This window comes from Tinamus guttatus, unplaced genomic scaffold (genome assembly GCF_059628265.1).
Source record: "Tinamus guttatus ecotype Peru unplaced genomic scaffold, ASM5962826v1 Tinamus_guttatus_pri_ptg000056l, whole genome shotgun sequence".
Taxonomy (NCBI): Eukaryota; Metazoa; Chordata; class Aves; order Tinamiformes; family Tinamidae; genus Tinamus; species Tinamus guttatus.
In genome coordinates, this window is record NW_028288590.1 from 251638 (window position 1) to 273512 (window position 21875).

At 51.8% G+C, this 21875-nt stretch overlaps 1 protein-coding gene across 2 annotated transcripts in view; it reads left to right on the forward strand.

The window, feature by feature from the left end:
• SCRIB (scribble planar cell polarity protein) overlaps positions 1-21875 on the forward strand; it is a 91620-nt gene that overhangs the window by 33403 nt on the left and 36342 nt on the right. For both annotated transcript variants that reach the window (XM_088540177.1, XM_088540176.1), the window contains exons 17-24: positions 6376-6465; positions 7023-7100; positions 7517-7831; positions 8269-8349; positions 13668-13931; positions 14158-14268; positions 17568-17744; positions 18676-18792. In XM_088540177.1, the coding sequence (XP_088396303.1) occupies positions 6376-6465; positions 7023-7100; positions 7517-7831; positions 8269-8349; positions 13668-13931; positions 14158-14268; positions 17568-17744; positions 18676-18792 (1233 nt within the window). The remainder of the gene's footprint in view (positions 1-6375; positions 6466-7022; positions 7101-7516; positions 7832-8268; positions 8350-13667; positions 13932-14157; positions 14269-17567; positions 17745-18675; positions 18793-21875) is intronic.

Genomic DNA, 21875 nt, shown 5'->3' on the forward strand with positions numbered 1-21875 from the left:
TTTTTTTTAACAGATCTGGAGCTTTTTTGAGGACCAAGTAGCAAACAGTGGGAGAGTTTCGCATGGAAATGAATAGCTGCTACCTGCAAGGTTTCCTTCTCATGCTTGGCGAGAGTGGCCTGATTGACTTTCTCAAATAGGAAAAGTAAAAAGTAGAGGAGCCCCTTTAAACAAAGAGGGGAAGGTACCTTGTTTAAACAAAACACTCCACTGCAAACCTGACTTTTCCTTTTGCAAATGAGCAAACAGGTTCTATATAACAGATAAAGGACCAATATTATACAGATTTAGGCATTAAAATAGTGCCTGTAGAAATTAATAGGACCTGGGCATTTGCATGCCTCTAAAAATTGGTCTCTCCCTGCAAATTGAAGAGCAGAGAGAGAACTCCTGGAGCAGTTTGGAGACTCCGTGGTGGAGGAGAGTCTCCCACTCGGATGCAAGAGCCAGAAGGAGGCAGGAGTTGTCCAAGTCGTGGGCAGCCTGTTCTGGAGGATCTGCTTTAACAGCCCTTTCCCTCCTGCCTCCCCCCACCAAAAGGAAAAGAAAAAACAGTGTACTCAGTTTGGGAACATGGAGCTGGCATGTAAGAACAAGAGAACATGACAGAATATCGAGGCCAAGTCTCCTGCTGTCACTAGGAGCAGGTTCCAGGCTCTCCTTCAGGATGCAGGTAGACTCCTGCCATTCCCCATGCACATGTGCACGCACGCTCAGGTTTTTCCCACTGGGTGTTTTTCCCAGAATTCTACTTCTCAAATGCTAAGAAAGCTTTTTTTCAGGGCTATATTTGCATTCGTTGGTTCTTAGTTCTCATTATCTTTTTGCTTGCAAAACGTCTTTCCTGTTCCGTGACCGTTTCTGGCTTTCTCTGTTTTTTCACACTTCTACAGGCCTTGGTCACAAGCCCCTTCAGCCTTCGCTGCGCTCCATTAAAGACTCCAGACTCTTCTAGTCTCCTCTTACAAGGCAGGTTCTTCGTTTTGGATCTCTCTCTTGCCCTTCCGTGCACCGTGTGGTTCAGCTTGGTGGCCGTGGGTGACAGGCCAGCGCTCACTGAGAATTCAGCGCCCCAAATTTTGTAGTTCTCCTCCCGCTTCAGGTGTGGTAGTTTCTGTTCATGCTGGGAGTTCTCCTTAGATAAATTGCTTCTGTGCCTGTGTCCAGTGCCAAGATCCCTCCTGAGTTCTGTCCTCCGGGCTATTTCCTGTACTGAAACATGACGTGCTGCTAAGCTTTAAAATGTCTTCGTTCTAGCCAGGTTCAGGGTAAGAATTTTCCGTCTCTCGTCATCACCTTGAACAAGCACTTTCTGAGGGCACTGCCTGCCCTCTGCAGCACCATGGGAAAATGAAACATGATCCTTAACTGAGGCTAGCCAGGGAACTGGATTTTAGTGGAAAGAAAAAACAAAGAACACCAAAAATAAACTATAAATTATCGGATCCTGTCAGGCTTTCAGTTCCATGTTAAATGATGTGCTTAAATCGACCTTTAGAATAATTAAATTATTGGAGTGACAGGATTTTCTGGGTGAAGCTTTATAGTCAGAGTGATGCAAAATAGGTGATTTTAACAACTCAGAGTGAAAAAGAGTAAGATGGAGTAAAAACGTTTGCATTTCCAGTGAGACTCTGAATGTCTCCCATTGCTTTTCAATACGTATCCAGCCAGTTCTTTTCAGGATCCCCTCCCTCGTTATCAGCATTTCTATCACTGTGCCAAGTCTGGTTGCTCTGAGTATCTAATGAGGAAGAAGTACTGGCTTCTTAAGTTCCTGTTTCTGGAACTCGCTGGTGAAAGGGCTCATCCTGACTATAGGAATCATTTTATTCGTGGTGTCAAAGTCATCACTAGGAGTATTTTTTAACAAATCTCATCATTTTTTCATCCTCACTCCATGAACGTCGTGCAGGGCAGGGTCTCAGCTGTGGCTCCGCGCTGCGCTCAGTGCCCATCCGTCCCCCGGCCTCGTGCCTCTTCCCTGCTCGTTTCTCTCCCTGCTTTGCAGTGAGCTGGGAGGAGAGGTGCCAGGGAGGAGGGAGCAAAGCGCTTGGCTCCTGTGTTCTTCACCTCACCATTTCTACCCTGTGAGTATCCAGTCCCCTGCTAACCCCCAAATCATCTCAAAGGAGAAAGAAACAAGGCCAGCAGTCATGTGCTGGTTTGCATGACAGCACCTTTCCTTCAGGTCCCTTTTTCCGTTGTGCTTTTAGTTTAGTTCCCAAGAGCTCATGCAGTAATCCCCAACCTTCCATTCACTCACGTATATTTGCAGCAGAGCCCCCTGCCCTCATCAATTACTGCTCCCTGCAGGCAGGCAGATTCAGCTCTTCTAATCCTTCCTGGTGAGTCAGTGCCTCCGGCAGGTCCCTGTGTTCTCCAGGGTGTCCCTGGAGGAGGGCATGGAGCGGAGCGGGTCCACGGGCCCTCCCCAGTGGGCTCTGGGGAATTCTCTTCTGTGCTGCTTTTGTGGGGGGCTCTGGGGTTAGGGAGTCTGGACCGGGACCCAGCAGCTCCTGCTCTGCTGTTTTTGCATCACCTTCCAGTCTGTAGTTCAGGATCTTCTTTTCATGCCATCAAAGCTGGCGTCTGACCTCTCTCCTCCCAGTCATGCGTCCAATCTCCACAGTGTTTTGTGGCAATAAGTTTGTGCAGTTTAATTGTGCCTTGCACCAAGAAGCATTTCTTCCAAGCCTGCTGCTGAAGTGTCATTAGAGGTATCAGTAGTCCTTTGTTTTCAGGCACGGAATAATCATTTCCTCTCGCAGCATTCTTGGCATGGCGAAGGTACCTCTGCCTCTGTCCTCTCTCCTCGCCTCCCCTCAAGTGACAGTGGTCGATGGTTTTGCTGCCAGTGACTTGCATTGAGATGAGGCCTGATGAAGTTCTCTGCACAAACCCTGCTCCTTGATGGTGCTAATGAGCAGTGCTTGGGCTCTCTTGGTCCTTAGCTCGTACAGTAGCAGCAGGCGATGTTAGTACAAATGTCTTGTGGTAACAAGTTTCATGTTCTACCAAAGTCTGCTCGTTGTGTCTGTGCTCCTTCAGCCAAGTGTGGAGCCTTCTCGAGGAATGAACCAGTGCTGCTGGCAGGCGTGGTTTGTTTTGTTTTGTTGTGTGTGTTTTTTGCAAGACCTGTGTCATGAAATTCATCTGCTTGGCCTGAATTGTGCTTCTGTGTGTCTAGGAGGAAGCATATCACGTGCTAGTTCTTCAGTTACTTTTCTGGAGCTGATGCCAGCGTGCTGGGCTACTGTGCCAAGCCTCGCTCCGTGCAACCCCCATATCTGTCTGCATGCTGCAAATGCTATTGCAGGGCATTGAGGCTCCAGAATTTAATAAAATCTCTATGTGCAGATCAGAGATCTTGGTCAACTGTTAAGACTCTTAGGAACAAGTTACCCAGACTTCCAAGTTTTAAACAGTTGCTTGTTCTTTATTTATGGTAATGGATTCCCTAGCTGCTGATGGAGTGACATGTGCTTTGTCACCGACATGTGACACGTACCTCATCGTGCTTCTATCCCCATGCAAGCCAGAGTATTTAGTACGTGCTTGGCTTTGCTCCATGCCTCTTGACACTCCAGTCCCTTTTGAAGTTCCAAATCCAGGAATAAGATACGTACCTGACCCTAGACGTACAACATGCTGGAAAAAGGTGTCTCTGCATGCAGAGACTTGCTGTGTTCTGGAAACAAACCCCTCCAGCCCTGCAGCCTTCCAGGAGACTCTTGGGATAAGCAGTTCCTGGCTCTGACTCCCAGCAGCAGCCGGTGGCTCCGCGGAGGCAGCTGGGCCCTGGCAGTCTGAGGACACAGCCCCGCGCTGCCCCGTCTGCTGGGAGTGCTCAGGTACGGCCAGGCTGCTGCACTTCAGGTTTCCTGCACTTCAGGTTTCCTCGTAAGAGTAGATGTTTGCACGCTGCAACCTTGGAAATCTAGCGGAGTCTGTGAAAAGCTGGCTGTACTTCAAAGGTACACAGCTAAAAGGGTTGGGATGAGATCAGTCCTCGTTGGGGTGAATTCTTGGGTGTCGATTTTCCCTGTCTCCGGTGGGAGCCCAGGGCAGTCCAAGTGCCAGGCTGAACTTGGTGCCTGTTTTCCCACAGCTGCCCACAAGGGCCTGGGGAGCAGCACGGGGCGAGCGCCCAGCTCAGGCAGCTGGTTCTGCTGGGTCTGGGGCCTGCTCACACGGGTGGGGTGTTCCAGGTGGGGCCAGCGTGAGATCTCCAGTTTGTTGTTGCTCATGAGAGACACTGGGATGTTTTTGTTTGTTTTTTGGGGGATGGGGGGAGAGCTGGTCACACTTCTGGGGGCAAAAACAGAAAAAAAAAATGCAGGAAGGCAGAAGCTGTGCTGTCCCAGGATATCAGGGCAGTTATTCAACGTGTTTCCAGAGTCTGGCAGTGAAGACATCAGGGAAGTCAGGTCACCGCTGCCTTAGGGCAGACATGATGTTGGAAGAAATAACTTCCAGTTTTCTTGGGAAAAAAAGCAGTGTCTTTGCCATAATGTGAAGTACTCAATACAAATCTAAAAAGCCGTAATAGGCAACTGGATCCAGTTTCTTCTTCTTCAGGTTCATATTCACATCAATCTTTTCATAGACTTAAAATGACCCTTCATCTGTTTGATTCCATTTTTAAAATCTTCTTTCCAGCCTAAATATATGTCCAATTCATGTCCATCTGCTGTTATTCTAGCAGTGTCTTTAAATTTAATTAGGTCTGTTTCCTCCTTGATGTTTGGTTCTTTCAGGTTATTTCTGTAGAAATGAAGTTCTTAACTCTCAGCCCAGTTGACTTTTCTGGCAAGTTTCCTGATTTTTGGTCTAGTTTCTAAGAATTATTTCTTTCAGATGAGAGTCACTTTCTGGAAATATAACTTGGTAAATTCTTACTCGTCAGAAGCAAGTCAAAACCAGCATCCTACGCTACTGATTCAGTCACTGAACAAATCCATCAGCTGCCTCACTCGGAAGTTATCTGAATTAGAGTATCTGTTATTAGAGTACTCTCTAGTCCGTGCCTGGGAATTAGGGTTTCAATGAGCTCTATACATTTTTGTGTTGAAAATAGGTTTACAGTGTGCAGTCCGTGATGCGCAGAGCAATCTCGTGACCGCCATCTTTCTCTATCTCACCTGAAGGATTCATGTTTGTCAGTGTTTGGATTCCCTCAGCCGACAGTTCTGTGCCTGGGAAGACTTGCTGAGGGCTGGGTGGAAGCAAGAGGTCTTTGTGAAGCAGCTGTCAGGAGGTGCCAGCTTTGCAGTTGACTTGGGCACCAAAGGAAACAGCCAAGACCATCTTCTGGTTCTTGCTTTCCGTTCGGTTTTGTTTGATCCCAGCAGCCGTGGAGCCCCCGGGTTGCTCGCTGTCGGAGCAGGGGGCCGTGGGGAGGGGTTGAGGCAGGCAGGGCTCCTGCTGCCCTGGCAGCCCGCGCTGTGGCCTGGCTCAGCCAGGAGGAGCCGGTGGTGGAGGGAGAGGCCTCTGCAGCAGCCGCTCTCTGCTCTGAGACAGTAAATCTGCTTCCCTCCGCGTGTCTGTGCGCTCTGCTTTCACTCACCTTGCCTGCTCCTTGGCCCTGACAGATCTCTGAGTCCTGTATCTCACTCCCTTCCATACATCCTACCACATATTCCCTATCTTCCCTCTCATGACCTTGGCAGCATGAGAAGTTTATGCTGGTGTCCTGGGTACAGGTGGTTTCATTTCAAGTTTGAGCAAAAGTTCTCGCTTTTGGCTTTGGGCATAATTTGGTATGTGGAGGTGGGAGAACGGAAGGAAAGCTGCCTCTGTACCGTGGAGCCGCAGCCCTGAGCCCTGTGCAGGAGAGTGTGGGGAAGGAGCCGGCAGGGCGAAGCAGAGGGCTTCTTGTGACCCGCTGTCGGCTTTGCTCTGCTGAGGGAAACCAGCCGCCTGCGCAGGGCGCTGGGGCCGAGGTGCAGTTCTCGGTGCTGCACGCCATGGGGCAGCCCCTCATCTCCCTGTAGCTGTGTGGAGTTAGATCCCAAAGGAGCCGTGTGGGAGAGTTGGGCTGCCATATGGACACATTCTTGCCTCTCTATCCAGTCCCATCCCGCTGTTTCTCAGTTTGTTTTGTGGTGGACGTGTCCTTCTGAAGTGTTCATTACAAGCAAACTGACTCTTGGTCTTGAAATACAGTTGAGGGATCAACTGTGAAAAAGACTTTGCCTGAATGGATTGTCACCTCTGAGGCCCGGGTGCCACGACTTACGCAGACATGCGAGAGATGCATGCATGAAAGGTCTGAGCTCCTGCCCTTGGGGCTTGCTCCTCCCTTGCTCCTCGGGATGATCTCGGCCTCCCTCTGTCTGTGCTGGCCTCTAACGTGTGTCCATTCCCTTTCAGCTGACGCTGACGATCGTGCGGCAGACGGGGGGGCTGGGCATCAGCATCGCGGGGGGCAAGGGCTCTACCCCCTACAAGGGCGATGACGAGGTAAGAGCCGGGCTGTGTCTGCTGAAGCACCCACTGCAGGGGCTGCTCCTCTGTTGCTGGAGGTGGATGTCCCTGTGTGTCAGACCTGGGGCCGTCCGGGCTTTCGCAAAGCGGGGCGGGAGCCATCCTGACCCTTCCGCAGAGAGAGGCAGAATGGGCTGGAGAAGCCATCGCTCTGGAGCCTGCAGGCTGCTGCTCGCACAGAGCCAGAGCGAGGAGCAGCCCTGTCTGTCCCATCTGTGCCCACGTGTGCAGGATACACAGGGGAAGGCTGGGGGTTGTTGTCCATTTGTGTGGTAACATCAGTTGTGTCGTGTTCCTATCCCTCTGGAAAAGGATTAGGTGTTGTCCCATTTTCCACTTTGTCACCTGTTAGGTAGCCCTGCAATGGGCTCCTGAATGAGGTGATGGCTCTCTCCTGTCTTCCCAGTCCAGGGATGGTATTGATGAGGGAATTTGCCTGTCCTGGAAGTTGAGCAGGGCTGAATGTTCTCCTTCCACACACTCCAGGGCTGAGGAATGGACTTCACCTCTTTTAACATGTAGGTTTTTTTCAGGGCATCTTTATTTCACGTGTGTCAGAAGAGGGTCCTGCAGCTCGTGCAGGGGTTCGTGTTGGGGACAAGCTCCTGGAGGTAAGAACCTAAGTGATGTGAACAAGGATCTGAGTAGGTCTAATAAGGAGTAGGGAGTGCGGGGGGAGATCAGGTGTGGTATTTATTTGCATGACACAGGTCTGTAGACTGAATTAAGCATAAACAGCTATGCAAGAACAAAACAAAATCCCTCAGCTCAGACAGTTAGTTGTTCCATTAGTATTACCATCAACCCTTTGCTGTTTTATGAGGATAGAAATTGCTTCTGCAATCCTTCCTTCCAGCTCTGAAGTGTTCTGTAACCCCAGCAGGCAGAGAGACCAAACAGCCTGTGCTGGCACCTCCACAGAGCTGACCAACCAGCCTTGCTGTCGGTTTCTGCTTTCTTACACGGGCTAAATTGCACCTTGTTAGACAAATTCTTAACTGTGCTGTGCCTGACTGCCTGTCCCCAGGTGAACGGCGTGTCCCTGCACTGTGCGGAGCACCACGTGGCAGTGGAAGCTCTGCGTGGATCGGGAAGCTCCGTCTCCATGACCGTCCTGCGGGAGCGGATGGTGGAGCCTGAGAACGCCATAACCGTCACCCCACTGCGCCCCGAGGATGACTACAGTCCTCGGGAGAGGCGAGGGGGTCTGCGCTTCCCGGAGCGCGCGGAGGGGGCTCCTCCCGCAGAGAGATACTCCACCTGCCTCGTGCGCAACGAGAAGGGTCTGGGCTTCAGCATCGCCGGCGGCAAAGGCTCCACGCCCTACCGGGCCGGGGACACGGTCAGTGCGGGCCAGGAAGGAGGGTGCTCCAGCACCAAGCTCTGCCGGGCTGGGCAGCAGCGTGGGGTTTAGAGGAGGCAGCAGCACAGCCCAGGCCACGGAGGCTGCAGGGCTCTCCCCGTCCCTGTGCTGAGGTGGAATCTGTTTTGAGCTGGGGACGAGATGGAGCTGAGGCTCACGGGCTGTGCCAATGACACCTAATCCTGCCTCTGTCCTCTTGAGCACATACATATATTCCGGGCTCTTGGCCACATGGAGGCTTTGCTGCAGCTGGAGGTTTTGCGGGTGGCTCGAGAAGCAGAAGAGGGAGGCCTAGAGACAAAGGAGTCTCCTGATGGAAAGGGGCTGAGACCTACCTAGTGCCAGGGAGCAAATCCGGGAGTCAAGGGCTGCGAGGGGAAACGTGGCCTGCTCTGACCTTGCTGACTGTGTTTCAGGGGATCTTTATCTCCCGGATTGCAGAAGGTGGTGCAGCCCATCGGGACGGGACTCTGCGTGTAGGAGACCGGGTCATTTCGGTGAGTGGGGTGTGTGGGGAAGGGCCTGATTCGCTGCTCTCTGGGGAGCAGTCGGATGCTACAGCTCCTTGCCCTTCCTCAGACAGGGGCTGTATTCCTGTCACTGAAGTTGGAGTTTTGGGGTCCTTTTCTTCAGCTCCTTGGCCATCTGGGAGAGCGTTTAAATCTTGGGAGCCCTCCCCCTGCCTCTGTCACCAGCCGTGCCTGGTGGGTGTCAGTACTGCCTCCCCGTTTCTGTTGGGAAAGCCCCACAAGTGCCGCATCCAAGCTGGCATTGCTGCATGCCGGCTGCCCTGGAGGGATGATCCCATGGCCCTGCCCTGGCCAGGTCTCTCCAGAGCCTCCTGGCCACCTTTGGAGGCGTGTCCTGCTGTGCACAGGGATGTGTGGGAAGGGAAGCCCCTCAGGGGCACAGCTGGCACCTGCTGCCTGTGGTGGCAGAGGCCGGTGCCTGCAGGAGAGCAGGGGCTGGCTGGCACTGGGGGCTCGGCCTGTGCACATTGCAGTCAGTCCTCTGCTCGTTGCAGACTCTGGCGCAGGTTCTCCACGTTGCTGGTTGTCAGTGGTATGAACCTGACTGCTGCCTTTAACCGTGGAGTCCCTCCGTCCCGCGTGTCCCTGCTCCCCGCCCTGCGGCGACTCTGCTGGCTCTCCTCACTCTCCTCCCGAGCTCGCATGCTGCCTCGGAGCGAACGAGAGCTCCTGCTCCTGGTGCTGGTGGTGGGTTTCGACCCGGCTGCTGCGGTAAGAGCACGTGTTACCGCAGGGCCGGGGTGTGTAAGCACTGATACAGCCTCGTCAGTGCTGGCTTCTGTCTGCTCTATCCCTAGGCTGGGGGCTGTGTTGTATTCTCTGTGGCACAACATTTTAGTGGAGCTCTGGACCAGGTCTGGTATTCCCACTGGGACAGGGGACCTCAAGTGGTACTGCCTCTCCTCTTCTTGCTCCTGTTATCCCCTGCCCCAAATCAAGCTGGTACCCTGCCAGCTGGCCCAGTTTGTTTGGTTTTAGCTCACGTTTTGATGCTCCACTGGAATGGAGGCATGACTGAGAGACATAATTCCTGGCACTCAGCCCGTCGTATATGTTGACTGGCTATTTCTGTGGCAAGAGAGAGACACAAGATCACAAAGTCTGAAGTGAAACTGCTTCCATTCACCCTCACCTCCACACCAGCCCTCCACTAGCTGCTGTATTTGTTTCCATTGGCAGCTTCTTAGGAAAAGCAGATCTAATTCCCTAGAAACAGCTTGCAGAGCCTTCAGGCTCCAGGCTTGCAGAACTCAAGAGCAGTTTTGGTATGGATTAAGGCCTTGCTGTCACTGCTCCTCTAGCAGGCCTTGTTGCCGTGGAAAACACAGCGTTGCTACGCAGACAGGGACCGTGTCCGTGCTTGGGAGCAGTGTGCTCCTTGCTCTCCAGGACGAGGTCTGAAGTCTGTGCAGTAACAGGAGATGGTGCTTGATCAGCGTGATGGGCGCAGATTATTGCCTTCCAGGGCAGCGCTTGCCCCGTGTGCCCTTTCCCAAAACTCCTGCAGCTTCCCACGAGCGACCGTTCCATCCGCAGCCGCCCTGCGTCCTGTGCGTGGCGCTTGTCCTGCTGCCGCAGCCTGGGGGCAGCTGCCAGGGCCTGCGCTGGTGGGAGCGGAGCCGCAGCGTGTGGCCTCAGGCCTGCTCCGAGGAGTTCTCCTCCTCCTCAGGAATGCCGGCTGCCTCCTGGGGAGGCTGAAGCACCTGCAGGTGTGCACCCGGCTGTGGCCAGGTCTGGCACTGGCTGATGCCTGCAGATCTGCCCTGGCCCAGCGGTGCAGGGTGTTGAGAAGGTTCGCTACAAAGCAGCACCCAGCTAATATAACCTAGATCCACTATTTGAGCCCTGCCTTGAGGCACTGACGGTCCCCGAGAGGTCCTGAGCAGGTTGCAGCCTTTCCCTGGAGAGCCTGCCAGGAAGCAGGCAGTTTCGTATGTCCCGTTTGCCAAAGCCAGTCTCCTAGTCATGCCTCTGTTCTCACTCTACCAAAGATGTTTTTTTCTTAGGAAAAGAAATACAGCACAGCTTCCCATTCTCATCCTGTGCTCGAAGCCACCCTTGACTTCTCTGCAGGGAAGGATGGGGATAACCCCCTTTACTTGCTGCAGGGAGCTTGGAGTATATGGATTGAAGAGCCCAGCCTAGATCTCTCTTCAAAGTTAACACCCACAAACCTGAACTGTGATCGACTACTAACCTCCAGCCCTGCCCGCGTCCAAGTCTCTCTTGTGATACAGCTGTGCGGTGCTAGCATGAGAGGAGAAGAGACGTGAGGGAGGGAGCTGCGAGGGGGAGTGCCAGAGAGCTGGAGCTGTCACGCAGGAGCGTGCCAGGGAGCAGCTGCAGCAGGAGTGATGGCTGAGGACGGGCAGCTTGTTGGGACAGAATCGGGAGTGGGATGAAGAAAACCGCTTTTGGAGTGAGTGAGGGCAGCAGAAGCAGCAGGCAGGAGATCGGGTGCTAGGGAGAGCAGTCAGGTTACTGAGGTTTTCCAGAGATCTGTTACTCCCCAGGACACAGAGCTGTGCGGGCCCTTCGTGTCCTCTGGGCAGGAACAGCCAAGCTGCCCTGCATGTCCTCCTGCTGCTGCGCAGAGCCATGGGGATAAGGTCTGAAAGCTGGCGGTCCCAAGGCTTACAAGACTTGGTGGGCAATGGAGGAAGTGCTGTTGAGGGCACTGTGTGATTGCTGCTGCCTTGGGGAGTTCCTCTGCTCCCAGATCACTAGTAGCTGTGCAGGTACCTTGGTAGGCTTAAGGTCTGGCCGAGCCCAGTCACTGCTGTGTTCTTATCAGTGGTGCAGTACTAACAGAATGGTTTTCAGAGGGGAATGGTTGAAATCCAGATTCATGCTCCTACTGCAGATCCATCTCTGGAACATGTTAAGTCACACTGTGGTGGAAAGAGCCTCATGCCCCAGTCTCCTCTCTCGTGTGTCATCTTTGTTAACAATTGCCTGATCCGGTGGAGTGGAGGACCCAAAGGGTCCCCCCTGCCCAGCCCTGGCTGCGAGGCTGCAGCTCCTGCCCCGTGCCAGGTGCCGCCCGCCGCGTTGGCAGAGCCGAGCTGAGCTCCCACGCACTCCCACACTGCTGCAGGCCACGTGGAGCCAGGGCAAACACGGACGGGAAGGGGACAGAGCCCTCGCAGACACCCGCATAAGTAAACACAGCCTCGTATGGGCACCAGCAACACAATTGACCTGCTCCCATTCCCACATGGAGGATAATCGTGTTTCAGGTTTGCTAGTGAAACTTGTATACCTGCCCTTCCTCCCTTAACACACAGGGAAGTTCGCAGTTGCATTTCCCTTCAGGCTGTGGCCGGATGTTGGGTCTTTCCAGATTCCGGTTTCTCACTTAGCGTCGAGTCAAACTTCAAGTTCACCAGTAGATCTCTCTTTCACATGTCCATACAGAGAATAGAATCTAAACTTGCAGTAAATAGCAAGAATATCTAATGAAAAGATAGAGCAGCCCTTGCTGATCATGCACAAGACTTGACCAGACAAATGTTCCAGCCACCCTGCTTACTTGTCATCAGCCTCTTTTATTCTCCACCATCTTCATTTTCCCATGGTGTTTTCTCTCTGATCCACTTTGACTCCCTTCTTTTCCCCGACTTGGAATCCCTCCCCTAAGTATTTCGTAAGGAATTTTGCAGATTCCCAGTCACCCCTACGATTTCCTGTAAGTTTGCTCTTTCTCTTGTGACTGGTTTAAATTGCCTGCTAAAATTGGTTAATGAGTTTTTGGTGAAACCAAATTCAAAAAGAACCGGAATTATCTTTAAGTGATTCATTTAATGGCCTATCAATCCGTGTCTTGCTGGTCTTACTGTCTCTGTTATCTCCAGTTCATTAGGGTTTGTGTACCTGCGTGTTTATATTTTACCTCTCTTGCTTTTTGCCTTCTCTTTTCTGTTGAATAGCCGTTGCCAGGTATGCAGCCTCCTCTGGTACACGCATGCAGGCTGGCACGGCTTCCTGCCCCTCTGTTTGTCACCACGGGCCGTGCCTGCAGCACCCGTTAGGGGACAGAGCCCGGAGGGCTGACCTCAAGGTGCTTCCTTGGATGGTAGAAAGTCATATTATTGTTTCATAAGCTGATCAAACTCTGTCTTATTTTCATATACTCACTGGTCGTTTTGGGAAGGTGTTCCAGAACCTGAGGATTAGAAAGCAATTAATTTGCACCTTTAACTTTTTCTTGGAAATTTTGGTCTTGTTGGCATCCTTCTTCTAGCTTAGTGCCCTACTCAGTACCCTGTCCCACAGTATTCTGTCACGTTCATGAAGACAGGCACATCCCGTCTGGGCCTTTGATACTCCAGTCAAGCTGCTTTAAACCTTGCTCTCCTGAGGGAGGCTTCTCTGTTCTGCTTTTTTCTGTGTACACATTAACTTGTATTAGATTTTTTTTTTAAGTATGAATGATTAGCATGGTATACAGTTTTTTTAGATGAGTTCTTATCAAGACCTTTTACAAACAACATTGCCACTTCCCTGTATATACCAGGAATACCTCTTCATCCAAAGCATCATAACTTTTGCTATTTTCATAGCAGGATTGTGGTTGCATTCTTAAAATTACTTGGCAAACCATATGGGATAATGTTTTCCTGCCCAAAAGAACCATAGTCTCGCGTCACAGTTTTGCTGGTCACTGCTGGCTGGTAGAGCCTCTTTCTCAGTGTTTCCAGTTCTTCCGCCTTTGCTGTGTGGAAGCAGCAGCAGGGACAGGCCTCCCTGGCCTTGCGGGCGGTTGCTGCGCTCAGGCCACAGCCTCTGGCACGGCCTCGTGTCCCGCAGCCCTTGGGGCCCTGCTGGCCCTGATGGTGACTGACGGGCACAAGTGGCCGTCCCAGCAGCGGCCGCCCCTGCGGCTCGTGGCACTGCAGGGATTGCCGCCGCCGCTGTCCTGTGGGGACGGGTTTGCTGCTCTAACAACGCGCCGAGCAAGCCAGGGCTGGACCCTCGCACTGCCTCTGCAGCGGGGTTCAGTGCCGCCTCCGTGCGCTCCCCGGTGCTGCTGGAGCCTGGAGGTGGACAGGAAGGTGGGGAAGGGGCTGCTGAACTGGACGGAGGGCTGTGGCTGGGCTGGGTCCATGCCGTTACCTGGGTCCCTCTGTCACGGGAGCAGGGTCAGTTCTGCTGTGCTTTGGCATGAGCTTTTGGGAGCTTCTGCGGAGGGGCAGGACCCTGGCAGGATGGGGCCCTCGGCTCAATGCTTAAAGCACCAGGGTGTGCGGGCCGCGCTCTGACGCTGAGTTTGCGGGTTGTTCTAGATCAATGGGGTAGACATGACAGAAGCCAGGCATGATCAGGCCGTAGCGCTGCTTACCGCCTCCTCGCCCACCATCGTGCTGCTGGTCGAGAGAGAGGGCGCCGAGGCGCCCGGCGAGGGCGCCGCGCCGGGGCCGCCCCGCGTGCGCATGCACTCGCCCCCGCCGCCCCCCGGCCTCGGCGACGGCCTCGGCCCGCCCGAGGAGGCGCCCGCGCCGCAGAGGAGCCCGCTCGCCCGCGGCCTGCAGGACCAGTATCCCATGGAGGTGAGCCTGGCTGCGGAAGCGCGGGGGCGCAGGAACGCGGTGCCTTCCTTTGGGAGGGCCTCGGCCCCACGAGGACTGGGCATGGGGGCTCTGGGGAGGGGGGACCAGCTCTGTCCTGCGGGAACGTCCTCGGGCCCATTACCTCAGATCGTCCCCCAGTCCATGCTTTTCGGTATCCTTAACTGTATCCTGTATTCTCTGTAACTCGGCTTCTATTTCCCTCTAGGAGATTCACCTTGTAAAAGCGGGTGGTCCCCTGGGACTCAGCATCGTAGGAGGCAGTGACCATTCAAGCCATCCCTTTGGGATCCATGAACCAGGTGTCTTCATTTCCAAGGTAGGCCCTTGTGCGGACAGCCTAGCGATGGATGTTCCTGCACTGCTCAGTTACCGGGGCTAAGAAAAAGGAGTTTGAAGCATCTGAAAAGTATAGATAAAAAAAATGTAAAAAGCGGGGAATAGGGAGGAGGGATGCATGCATGTAGAAAGAGTTAGTTTGTATTAGACATACTGCTGCTTTTAGAAATTGAAATGATGCTTAAAAGCCAGTAAACATGTACAACTCATGCTGAATTGTTTGAGGAGTTAGCTTTAAAGTTAGTGAGCTTCTCTTAGCTTTCAGTGAATTCTGGAAAGAGGTGGGCATTTCAGGAAAGTGTTCATTACTTGTGATGAACAGGTGAAAGTGTCAGTGGGATGGATGTGTAACTGAGAGAAACCCGAAAGTGCCCTCCTGTGCTCAGACCAGCGTTCCTTCAGCCCAGTGTTCTGTCCCCAGCAGCGGCCCTAGCACCAAGCCCAGCTTCCTTGGGCAGCGCGTACCCCTCGCAGCTCACCTACGCTCCCTGGGTTAGAGATGTTGGAGAGGACATCTCTGCCCGGTCCTGTTAGCTTCCATGCATCTTCCTGATCCCTTGAGCATGCTGAGGCTCTCTCCTCCAGCCCCTCGCAGCTCTAGTCCCAGAAGTTCACTGTCTGTCAGATGAGAAAACACTTTGTCATCCTTTTGAAACTCATCTCCTGGTTTCACCAAGTGCTGATTTGGTAACAAGAGTTCTACACTCAGCTCATTTACCTCCTTCATGGTTATTTAAACCTCATTCATCTCCCTCCTCAGCCTTTTCTCCAAACTCGAGTTGTGACTTTCTTCGTTCTTCCTTGCAAGGTGCTGCTCCATCCCCTCCATTATATTGGTTGCCTTTATCCAGGCCTTCTCTGACTTACATCTGTCCTTCTTTAGATGTGGGATCACAGAGTAACTGAGGTTGGAACAGACCTATGAGGTCATTTGATCCATCTGATCCCACTCAAAACCCAGGACTGCCTTAGATCAGCCTGTTTTTCAATGACTTCAAAGATGGAGATGTCACAGCCTCTCTGGGCCCCCTTTGCAGTGTTTAACTACCCTTATGGTGAACGTTTCTTTCCTAATATTTCATCAGCATTTTCCTTGTCTAACTGGTGTCTGTTGTTTCCCTTCCTACCACTCTGCACCTTCAGGAAGAGTCTGGCCCTCTGTCCTCTCTGTCCCCTTGTGTTCAGAGGGCTGAGAGCAGTACCACGGTCCCCTTCAGCCGCCTATTCTGAGCCTGAGCAAGCCCAGGTCCTGCTGCCCATCCCGGTGCGATGCCCTTTGCAGCCCCTTGTCGTGTTCCTGGCATCTACTCCCCTTGTCGCAGGTTGTCACTGTCCTCCCTGTGTTGCACACGCAGTGTCATTGCTGTGCAGGGGGGCAGTCTGTGTGCTCAGCCTGCTGGCGGCTCCCACAGGCCGCTGGCCCACTCTGCACGGGGACATGCTGCTGCCCAGGCAGCCTTTCCCCGGGACGCTGGATCCCAGAGCCTTCCCAAAGGAGCAGCTCTGCATGGCGGGTGTTTGTGCCAGGTCCGCCAGCAGGGAGCTCCCGGTGGCCTCACCTGCTGCTTCCTCTGGTGAGGACACGGTTGTGGCTCCCGGGTCTCCTCAGCTGCTAAAGGTGCTATGAGATGGTGCCGTCCCTCTGTTGGCAGCAGCCATGAGCTTCCAGCTTTTTCCATCTTGGGAGCTCCTACTATTTTCAAACCAGCCCTGGCTGACCCTCCCTCCGCCCAGTGCGCAGTCAAGGCTCCTCTCTGTGCGCGTCCCTGTGAGGACCCTGTTGTCTCCTGTTCCCTGTTCCAATGCCGTGTGCCTGCTCGCTGCCTCCTCCTCCCAGGGGAGTCACCACCAGCCCCGGGGCAGCCTCAGGCCCTTGGGCAGCCATAGGCCCTGGGAGCTGAACCCCATCTGAAGGTCTACCTGGCCCAAGGCCCCTCGCGTGCTGGGAGCACTCCTGTGGGTGCCTCTCGGCCTGTGACACGGCCTCGTCCGTGCTCCCTGCACAGTCCCAGGCCGAGCTGCTGGATCCCCTCCTGCTCTGTGGGCTGTGGCAGCACAAACCTGGTCCGTGGTGGGGACACAGCTGCACCAACGGGCAGAGCGAAGCTGTCCCGTGCCCGCTCTGGTGGTGGCCGAGAGCAGGCATTTCTGAGGGCTCATCTTTCATGTAGAACCTGTGATTTCAGAGATTGTGTGAGTTTTTGCATCTAGGAATAATATTTCGAACAGTTTATTAGCTGTGGTATTATTTTCTGGAAAGCAGTAACTTTGAAAAAGCACGGGAGCATCTTAGCAAGCAAACTACAGCATGAATTCCTGGTGCAAACAGAGACCTGTGTGGCCCTTGGGCATACAATAACATGGGATGGTGAAGGAACAAAGCTTCCTTTGGAAGCAGTGCTGACTAAGCCAAAGTTAAAACCTTAATCCACTCGAACTATTTGCAGTATCGAAAGGTGTTAAAAATCAGTTACTGAGAAAATCAATAAGGGTGCTCACAGTTTGCCATCAGCACCTTCAGAGTGAGATTAGATGTTTATCTGAGAGATAACTGTATTAAAACACAGGGCAGAGCTTAGAGCAGGAGAAAGGTAGTCATGCTAAGGGACCTGTTTGATCTTCCATGGTGTGCTAGATGAGTTTTTGTGGCTTGAATAATATAAATGAAAATCCCACTTGAAAGGCATCCTGTAGCAAGTAACAAGTACTACCAGCAGTACCAGTTACATCAAGCATTGTCAGATGACTGAAAAATTCTGTTTCCTTTTGGACTGTGTCCCAGACTTTCTGCTGTCCTCAGGTATGAGCAATTTTAATGTGCAGTTTTGTGACATCAGCCCATTTTTGCTGGATATCTCTCCAGCTGCTGTCTTACCTTCCATGGTTCTAGTGATTTAGCGCTTTATTCCAACACCTCAGAAGCCTCCAAATTAATTAAAATGCATGTAAGTGCACACAGTGTGCTTAGCAGATGGACTTGTGGTGGCTTTCTCAAAGGCATTAACACGTTAGCTCCGCAGATTCTTTGTAGATACATTATCTCTTGACTATGGTTGCAGAGAGAGGAGTCAAAACAGGCCTCACAAGGTGTTGGAAAGTAGTCTAGGAAAGAGTGATAATTACCCCTTACTGTTTCCAGGAAAGCTTTTAGTGCTCACTTGGTTTCTACTCATGTTTTTTGTTTGTTTGTTTTTCCAAGACTGGCTGTAGCTTTACGAGATCTCTTTGTAGAGACGTGAGGTTACCTTTCCCAGCTGTAACACTCATGCCCCTTCCCAGGTCATTCCGCGAGGGCTGGCGTCGCGCAGCGGCCTCCGCGTGGGCGACAGGATCCTGGAGGTGAACGGCACCGACCTGCGCCATGCCACGCACCAGGAGGCCGTGACTGCGCTGCTCTCCAACGCCCAGGAGCTCACCATGCTGGTGAGACGAGACCCGCCTCCGCCTGGCATGCAGGTAGGTCCTCAGTGAGGGCGCTGGGGGAAATCACTCCTTTCTTTGTACAAACCTCACCTTTGAAGGCACTTTGTTATTGAGCTGGCAGTCGGGGGCTAGGATACAGCCAAACTTCTGACAAGAATTTTTTCCTCTTGTGGCAAGACCGAGTCTCTTGTAAGTATGTCCAGCTGAGAATTGAGGAGTGCCTGTTGCCCGTGGTGACATTGTAATCAGTGAATGTCAGATTTCATGAAGACTAGACCTAGAAGAGGAGACAGAAATTAAAAAAAAGAAAGGAAAGAGCCAGATCAGACAGGCCAAACTGAGGGCTGGCTGAAGGCAGAGTCCCAGGGCAGTGATCAGCAGAGCAGAGTCTGTCTGGGAGTCTGTCCTTGTGGTGTCCCCCTGCAGTCAGTGCTGGGCCCAGTCCTGTCCAGCTGCTTCCTCAGGGACTTGCGTGGGGCACAGGTTGCATCCTCAGCATGTGTCCTAGGTGTCCCAGACTGGGAGGAGAGGCTGATCCACCCGGGGCTCTGCTGCCATCCATGGGCCCAGGACAGGCTGGAGAGGGGGGTGGAGAGGAACCTCGTGGAGCTGGAGCAAGGTGAACTCAGGGCCCTGTCCCCAGGGAGGAGGAACAGCCCCCGGCACCAGGACAGGCTGGGGGAGCCGCTGGGGAGCAGCTCTGCAGAGAAGGACCTGGCGCCCCGGGGGTGACAGAGTGTCTGTGAGCAGCGCTGGGCCCTGGTGGCCACGGCCCACAGTCTCCTGGGGCATCAGGCAGAGCGTTGGAGCAGGGCGAGGAGGGGATTTTGCCCCTGTGCTCAGGGCTGGGGAGGCCCCGGTCAGTTACTAGAAGTATTATAATAAGGTCAGTTACTAGAAGTATTTTTTTTTCCTCAACAATTGCAATCTGAACCCCTAAAAAAGATCTTCTCTGTGTCCACAGGAAATATGCATTGAAAAGGCTCCAGGAGAAAAATTGGGCATCAGCATCCGGGGTGGAGCAAAAGGTCATGCTGGGAATCCCTTTGATCCCACTGATGAAGGCATCTTCATTTCTAAGGTAGCAGACCCTGAAATCTTCAACTTAATTGCATGCAAGAGCTGCTAGGGAGAAAAGTGATCCGTGCTGGAATTTCTTCCATGTGCTGTCTTCTTTTTTCACTGGATATACCATTTTCCCCAGAGTTTTGTCCTTCCACTGAAGCGTATGCATGAGTATCCTTTCATATTTCCTTCTCTACGACAACCTCAAGATTTCTTCTTTCATTTTTGATGTTTGCCTCTATTTTACCTTGCATTTCTTCTCTTGTACTTTTTTTCATGAAATGAATGCACATTCCTTCATTTTTCTCTATATTCTCATTGCTTCCCTCAAGTGCTTCTGACCTCTCTGTCTATTCTACACCTGCTCTTCCCTCCTTTCTTTGAAAGCATTTTGCATTCCTTGTTTTTCCTCCTGACCCTTGTAGCATGTGTGTAATTCTGCTTCATTTCCTTACTAAGTGACTGCTTGTGTCCATACCGCTTCGCAATGTCACTTTTCCCGAAGAAGCAACACACGTTTTCTTGTCAACGATTTATTCTTATATATATTTATACTCCCACCAAGAACCATTGCATTAGTTAGCAATAGTTAGATAACAGGAAAGCATCACGATCAGAGGTGTAATCTTTGGCTCAAAATCATTTCACATCTCTTGCTGCTGATCAGAGTGACTCTGGGGGTGTTCACGCCAGCGTCACAGGTTCCCTCCAGCTGTTGTGGCAGGGGGGAAATGCTGTACAGCTTTAGGGAGCCGAATGATCCTGGCTGGATGGTGGATCCTCCACCACTGCTAGTTAATCTCCTATAATAACTTGCTACTTTCAATGGAAAGGAATATTCAACATTTGTTATCACTTTGATATCACTCATTTATCTGATTTTTACAGCTAAAAGAGTAAGTACACTCTGCCAAAGTAATAGTATTGTGTATAACTTCAGTACTTGGGATCCTGGCCTGCAGCAGGAGGAGCGTTGCCAAGAGCGTGAGGGAGGGGATCTTGCCCCTCTGCTCAGCTGTGGGGAGGCACCTGGAGCACTGGGGGCAGTTCTGGGCTCCCCAGGACCAGAGGGACGTGGAGCTGCTAGAGAGGGCCCAGTGCAGGGGCACGAAGATGATGAAGGGACTGGAGCATCTATCGTGTGAGGAGAGACTGAGCGAGCAGGGCCTGTTTAGTCTGGAGAAGAACAGGCTGAGAGGGATCTGATCAACATGTTCAAGTACCTGAGGGGAGAGTGTAGGGAGGATGGGACCAGGCTCTTCTTGGTGGTATCCAGTGACAGGACAAGGGGCAATGGGTACGAGCTGAAACCCAGGCAGTTCCATCTCCATGTGAGGAAGAACTTCTTTCTTGTGAGGGTGCCAGAGCCCTGGCACAGGCTGCCCAGAGAGGCTGTGGAGTCTCCTTCTCTGGAGATCTTCCAACTCGCCTGGATGCCACCCGGTGCCCCGTGCTTTAGGTGTCCCTGCTGGAGCAGGGGGCTGGGCTGGATGATCCCTAGAGGTCCCTTCCAACCTTAAGGATTCTGGGATTCTGTGTAATATTTGTAAAAAGTGGTAAAAGAAAACTTAAGATTCTGGTAATCCAAAATCGCTTTTAATGGTTAGGCTTGATTTTGTTGTCTTTGGTGTTTCAGCATCTAGGTTTTTGTAAGGCTGATAATTTAGCCACATTGCAGGGTTAGTTTGCCTTTTTTTTTTTTAATTGCCTTAGCTTGCTTAGAGCCAGAATGTTTCACTTTTCTGCTTTCCCACTGACTGTGTCATTTCAACCTGATCTCTCTCACCCAACCCTGACAATTGTGTGTTCATGGATTCCTTTTCTTTGCCTCAGGATACCTCCTGTAACAGGCAGGGCGCTGCTTTTAGTCCTTGATGTTGTTTGGGTGTCTGGCTACCACCTTCTTTCCACTTAGTCTTTCTGAATTTGCATTTCTGTTTGCTACATTAATTATCTCTTCTTTTATCTTTAATCTGGCTCATTTTAAAACCTTTTTGATGAAGTGTTACAAGCTGAATGCCATGAGAAGTATTAATTATACCTACAATTTGAAATTCATGATCTGTCCCAGTGGGGATAGCTCAGAGTCCCCGGGTGACGTATGAATAGAACAGATGACAGTTGGGATCAAGGACACTTTTCTGCATTAACTTCACCTCCTCCCATTATTTCTGGGTGTTCTACTGTCACACTTGTGCACTTGCTCTCCCTGGAAAAGGAATTGTGAGTACTTGGTCTTTTTCCATTGAGCTGCATGGCACCACCTTCTGCATGCACATGCACCACACACACTTCCGTGTTTTCCTGCACAGCCTGAGGGAATTCTGCACAGGCATGCATGGCTACTCCCCCCTCCCCAAACTGATGAGAAAGTGCATGCAGCATTTTCTTCTCCTCTTTTTGTAGGTACTTTGTTAAATACACATCATATCTGGTGGGTTTTCTTTGTCCTAAACAAATCTCATAACCCAGCAAAACATTCATGTTTGCTATTATTTGTTTTTCATTTTCACTTCTTCCAGTAATATGCAGTTTGCAGTTATCCTTTCTTTCCTTCCCATAATACGTGTGCCATTGCGCTCTCCTTCCCACCTCGGCAGCCAGTCAAACACATCTTGCATTTTCTTTTGTCATAGATTTCCAGGCTTTGATCAATACATTTATGTATTCCTTCCGCAAAGCCCTCGTGCAGCCCTGGTCGTGGTCACAGTTTTCTTGATTAAGGCTCACGGTCGTGTTGGTTGCTCAGCTTTCAGACTGGCTTTGGAACTGAAGCCATTTGTTTGTGCCTGGTGCCTCCAGCCAGTCCTGTGTGTGCCCGGGCCCAAGCTGGCTGTTGGTCCAGCTGAACGTGTGTCCCTTCCATTTTGTTTCAGGCTTCTCATTTTTCCTTTAAAAAAGTAAAGGTGATTCTGTTCCTTTCCCCAAGGCTCTTTGTTTCCTGTGTTTCTGTCCAGTTCCTGATAGTACCTTCTTCCAGCTCTGTATTCTGTTGTTTCTCACTTATGCAGCTTGCATGTTTTTCCTCTAGCAACTCTCATACTTGCATGTTCTATTTTCTTTTTTTTTTTTTTTCCTGCCAGTTGTGCAGTCTCTTTT